We start from the raw sequence: 5966 nt of genomic DNA, 5'->3' as shown, positions 1-5966 counted from the left end.
TCTCTCTCTCTCTCTCTCTCTCTCTCTCTCTCTCTCTCTCTCTCTCTCTCTCTCACACATAAATCCATCCATCCATCATCCATCCATCGTCCTGTTGGCATCTCTGAGCACAAAATGCAAAACATCTGGAACAAATCAATGATCTGTCCACATCTTTCTAAACTGTGGGCATGGGTTAGCTTAGTTTTAAAAGAACACTGTGTTTATTTATTATTTTTGGTAAAATAGACTGTTTTTTAATAAAACCAAGGCTATCTTGAGTTCACAGCTCTTTTCACTCATTCATCTGGTTTTAAAATCTCCAAATGGAAACAGCCAAAATTATGCTTCTGGATTTAAATTTGAATGGMTTTTCTTTACTCCCAATGCGGTGATGAATTCAGGTTCCAGCCCAGTACTTTGACTGCATCACATTATGTGAATCCTAATGTAGCTCGTCTACCAATTTTTCAGTTAATCTTTAACTTAAGTCAACATTTTCCTTTCACCCCTTTACGTGCTTCCTAACATGCTCAACTGGTATTAGAAGTCAGTGTCATTTAATGTCTCCAGACAACTCAACTTATCTTCACTGACTTTGTCTCAAATGGAAGTCACGAACAAGATTAGCTCCTCGCTACAATTTATCCCAGTACGCTATATCTCATTGTCCTCTGTCATGCAACCTGCCCCATTTTAAATGTTGTTTTACTAACAGGTCTTGCGATAGCACTCTCACGCTTTGGAAACTGGGTCAAAAGAACTATGAAGGACCTTGAACCAACCTATGTTTTACTTTGCAGCTGACGGCACGTGTTCCTCTTTTATAACCAGATACGCTTGAGTCTATATTATCTCTATCTTTCTCTATGTTATCTCTATTGAGTGATTGCTATTTTTAAATCCATATCAAGTTGCATAACGTATAAACAGACACGTTATGTAAGAAAATCTATTTCTAATCTTTTAGAGGAAATAGTGGGAGTCTTCTTAGTTGGTGTTTTTTATTTTCCCGCCTTTTTCACCAGCTTTGTTTTTCCCTCCTGTCAACTGTAGGCAGTGCTGTACAATGACCGCTCAGTACTAGAGAACCATCACGCTGCATCTGCCTGGAGTCTCTACCTGTCCCAACCTGAGTACAACTTCCTGGCCAACCTTGATCACGTGGAATTCAAGCGTTTTCGCTTCCTTGTCATTGAGGCGATACTGGCCACGGACCTCAAGAAGCACTTTGACTTTCTGGCTGAGTTCAATGCCAAGGTCCGTAATGAAGACCCCACAACAGATTGGTTTAAAAATCARACAAAATGTTGACTCAGGCACGATTATGTTGTGTAGTTTGTTTTATTTAGGAGTATGTAGCATAGCAAAAGCGAGATCATTTGGTTAACTTGTTTTAAGGCATCTGTTTATGTTTATTTGTTGACAGGTGAATGATGTGAATAGTCCCGGAATTGATTGGACTAATGAGAATGACAGACTTCTTGTGTGCCAAGTGTGTATCAAGCTGGCAGACATCAATGGGCCAGCCAAAGTCCGGGACTTGCACATCAAGTGGACCGAAGGCATTGTCAATGAGTTTTATGAGCAGGTACACTGTGTTTACTCACAGCACAACACCATATCGTAATCAAAACAAAATGAACAAGTTGTGAAACATGCATAATCTCTAGAAAAGTCAAAGTCTAATGTTGCGTTCACACTGAATCCTATTTGAGCATCAAAAATGAGTCAAATTGGACACTTGTGCACTTTGAGGTCAAACACGTCAAAATTGCTCTAGACCAGTGGTTCTTAACCTTTTTTTGAGGTACCGAACCCACCAGTTTCGTATGCGCATCCACTGAATGCTTTTTAGTGATAAATAAAATATGGGTTTTTTTTTTCAAATTCAAGACATAGGTATAGTATATGCTTTTTTACTGGTGTATAAAATGAGCCATACATGAACATCACCTTTCTCAAAGAACAAAACCAACACAGTGCATGAACTCACAACAACTTACAGTATGACTTTATCCTGGACCCAAAAAAATATTTTGGCCCCATAAAAAATTTCAGCTCCCCCAAAAATATAATTTTTTACTATTTTACTAATAAAAAATAAATTAGGATTTTTTTTGAAGAATTTAACATTTTTTTATAACTTTTTTTTACTATTTTAAAGTTAATTTGTTTTTTGTCATTTTGAATCCACAAAATACGTTTTTGGGGCCAGCACTGGTTGGCCAAGAAATCTCTCTGGCAGCAAGTGATGGCCAAGTGGGGCGTGTCATCACAACTTTACACAAGTGTGTCTTTACCTCTGCGGCAGAGGCTCCATCGAACCCCTGAGACCAGCTCATCGAACCTCTAGGGTTCGATCGAACCCAGGTTAAGAACCACTGCTCTAGACGCTCCTTAAGAGCCTGTTAGTTGTTTTCCTCCTCTGCCAGTCTCTGCTTAATGGCGGTTGAAATAAAGAAAGTGGTTATGTTTTATTTACTGAGAGRAAGAGCACGTCMTGCTCACCACATAATTTACCAGATAATTTAGAGACGTTCTGAAGTTTGGTGAGTTTCACCACCCAGGACTGCGAGCTGATGAGGCTCTGTTTCAGCTCTGTTTTTGTCCCGAGCTCAGTTTGACGAGCCGCTCACCCGCATCGGTGCCCGTATTTCCTGCGAGGACGCCGACTACAGGCGCTCGATTTCAGCTAAAGAGCTCTTGTCAATCTGTCTCAGGTTAGTAGGCAGCATTCAGGAAACCGTCCCATCYGAAAATGTGTCACTAAATCACATAGTGGAGTCTCTCTGATTGGTTGACGCTCCGCATCGAGCTGCAAAAGTTCAGTTTTTCCAACTCCAGGGACAGCCTCGTCAGAGTCCATTCCACACCAAGAACAAGCTRGAGTATATGCCAAGAATGTGAACACAGCTCATGCATTGGTTATTAGGGATGGCGGGATTTTTGGTTCAATCGTCTATCGACGATTGAAGGGTTGGAATGCGATTTTTTTTAGGGTGATCTTTATTAATTAATTAAATGCCGTGCCAGGGATGTAAAATACATTTTAAACGCGCCCTTCTCTGTAAATTAAAATGTTTTAATCACCATCATTGTGATCTGTGCAAATGAGAGAATAAAATAATTACAGTACTGTGTCTCTGTTTTTTTTTTTTTCTCGAAGTCGGCGCCAACATGCGCAGCTCCTCTTCATGTCTCTCTTCTCGTCATCTTCTTGCTTTGGTGCGCCACAAGTGACCCAAATAGTGCTACATTATTACGTTTAGTTACAAAACGAATAATCCATGACAATCATACATTTGAACAAATAACTTTAACCAGTTCCGAACCGGACCGGAGCGCACTGCCTCATCCCTGCTTTTCCCCGTTACTCTGGGCTCTGGTGTGTTTGAAGTGTGCCGGCAACCCACAGGTTGAACTTTTCACCCCCCCTCCATATAAGAACACATACGAACTATATTGTGTGATTAGTCAGAGGTTTGTGGGAGTGTTTGTTTGTGCTGAAAACGCTCAGATGCTGCGTTTGCTTCAACTACTTCAAGAGAGAGAGAAAAAGCGACTCGTTCCAGAGCCAACTACCAGGCGATTTATAGATAGTCAAACAGCCAAAACGTCATAAAAGGGGATAAAACAGACGATTTTCACGGTAAAATCTGACTGATAAAAAATTTTGAGCTTAATCCTGGACCAGTTTGTGGATAAACAACGTCGAATGACGAGTCTCGGACTTTTATTTTATTTTTTTCGCATTGAACTCCACTGGTAGAGCAATCCCATGCAGTGACGTATGCTGCAGCAGGAGGGGGTTTCCCGGTGCGGGGTGTCTCAGGAACTAAGGTATGTGCGAAGTCATTCGGAAAGAAGGACAAGCACAAAATAAGCAACTTGCATCAAAAAATAAGCCCAAAAAACGCAACCTGCGACTCACAGAATTTACAAGCGACTTTAGAAAAAAAGAAGCCGTTGCTTATAATAAGCAGACCTGCTTGTTTTTTTTTTCTTGTTTTTTTTTTTGACACCGTAACTGCGCATGCCTTATCAGCCGATTAGATCGTCTATCGGCGATATCCAGTGACCATGATCTTATGATCTGAAAATAGGGATAATTTCCCATCCCTATTGGTTATACAGGGAGCAGATGGTGCATAAAAGCAATCCTAGCACCCCATACTTTGGAKTTAGTTCATTAGAAATTGTACCCAGTATTTAGAGCTGTTCATTTGTGACTGGGTCATTCTTTGTGCAAAAGTTAAAATTTATGTTGGAAGCCTAGCTGTAACCTAAAAGAAGTTTCCTAGTTGAAGATTTGCTTTCGATTGAACTCTTTTGTTTTGAATTTGCAGGGAGATGAGGAATCTCGGTTAGGATTACCCATCAGCCCCTTCATGGACCGCTCCTCCCCACAGCTGGCCAAGCTGCAGGAGTCCTTCATCACCCACATTGTGGGACCACTGTGCAACTCCTACGATGCTGCCGGTCTTCTTCCCGGCCAGTGGATTAACGAAGCAGAATCAGATGATGACGAGGATGAGGAGCAGGTGGAAACGGATGAGGAAGAGGATGAGGAAGATGATCCAGAAGATGATCTGACACCAGGTTAGATTTAACATTCACAGCTTTTCATTAATACCAGTTTGAAACATCAACAGTTCTTATCACTTGTTAATGCCGGGTTCACAAGATAATTGTGTGGATTTTTAACCTGATGACCTTAAGGGTGCCCCGATTATAATGAGTGCTCTAAAGATAATTTATGAGATATTCCTGTTGTGTGTGGAGTGTTAAGAGTGATAAAGTCGACTCTGAAGGATGTTGGGGCCGCGCCAATCTAAAATCAGGGATATTCAGCACGTTGGATTGTCTTGATGGAAACAAGAAGGGTAATCCAAAATYCAGAAGACAAAACTGCCATGGCGTATCAGAAAGAATGGTGGACTTTGGAGATGTCTTTTTGTTTTGTTTTTCCACAAGCTATCGCCTTGGCTTCTTCCTCGTCGGCCATGTTTATTTCAGGGTTCATGCCGGGTCTTAAAAAGTCTAAAATTTGAAAATCAAAATTTTAGGTCTAAAAAAGTCTTTAAAACGCCCAGATTTTTCATCCAAGGTCTTAAATTTAATTTTGTCAAGTCTTAATTTTTTCTACTTTTGATCATTCCTGAGAACCGCTGGCTGCATAAATAAAGTTAAGAGCCGTAATCAGAGGTTGACACGATCTGTCTTCACGAAGTGCTAAGTTTGCTACTGGTCATGATTAAACTACAAATACCATGATAACTGCAGGCAAAAATGGCACAGTTTACTTCTATGTTTTTGACCTCTTTGCTTCTACAACCCCCCACATACAGTGGCTTATTTACCTGCTCAAAAAACAGAAGTTCAGTCCAGGGCCGGATTAACACTTGGCTGTACCCTGGGCAACAATATTCAAGGGCCCCATCATCACGACCCCAGGATTACCATAGTCTGGTAAATACAGAGTAAATTATTGCAATATACAGTATAGTAAATATACTCAATACTTCAGATTCTAAGTTTATTTTGATGTACAAATGCTCATAGAACTACAAATCCACTATGTCATCTTATCAAGGACACTCCTTCACATGATGCTATGAGAACAAAACACATCAATATAATCTGGTAAACATGACCCACTACATTGAGATCGAAGGAAGTGTCCTACAATTTCACAAAAGCAACACTTGACATTAAGCAACCCTCTCAGTCACCTGACCCGCCTCATGTGGACTGACCAATGAGGAGAAGATCTCAACTCACGTTCACAGTGACAGGCAGCCTCTCTGTGCAGCACAAGAGCTCCAGCAGACAGTTTAACAAAAGCAGGAGAAAAACAGATATTTTGCTGGTTGAGTGATTTATCATCCTCTCTTATTAAATCACACCAGTGTTGCCAGGTGGGAAATGTTGAATTATCGTATCAGCAGCTCAAAATTATCGTATTTTCAGGAAAATTATCGTAC

The 5966-nt window shown here is 40.7% G+C and overlaps 1 protein-coding gene across 2 annotated transcripts in view; it reads left to right on the top strand.

Moving 5' to 3' along the window:
* pde3b (phosphodiesterase 3B) overlaps positions 1-5966 on the top strand; it is a 58343-nt gene that overhangs the window by 50516 nt on the left and 1861 nt on the right. For both annotated transcript variants that reach the window (XM_014026601.1, XM_014026592.1), the window contains exons 13-15: positions 1036-1239; positions 1409-1570; positions 4329-4581. In XM_014026601.1, the coding sequence (XP_013882055.1) occupies positions 1036-1239; positions 1409-1570; positions 4329-4581 (619 nt within the window). The remainder of the gene's footprint in view (positions 1-1035; positions 1240-1408; positions 1571-4328; positions 4582-5966) is intronic.

This window comes from Austrofundulus limnaeus, unplaced genomic scaffold, assembly GCF_001266775.1.
Source record: "Austrofundulus limnaeus strain Quisiro unplaced genomic scaffold, Austrofundulus_limnaeus-1.0 Scaffold5, whole genome shotgun sequence".
Taxonomy (NCBI): domain Eukaryota; kingdom Metazoa; phylum Chordata; class Actinopteri; order Cyprinodontiformes; family Rivulidae; genus Austrofundulus; species Austrofundulus limnaeus.
This window is presented reverse-complemented; position numbering and strand designations above follow the sequence as displayed.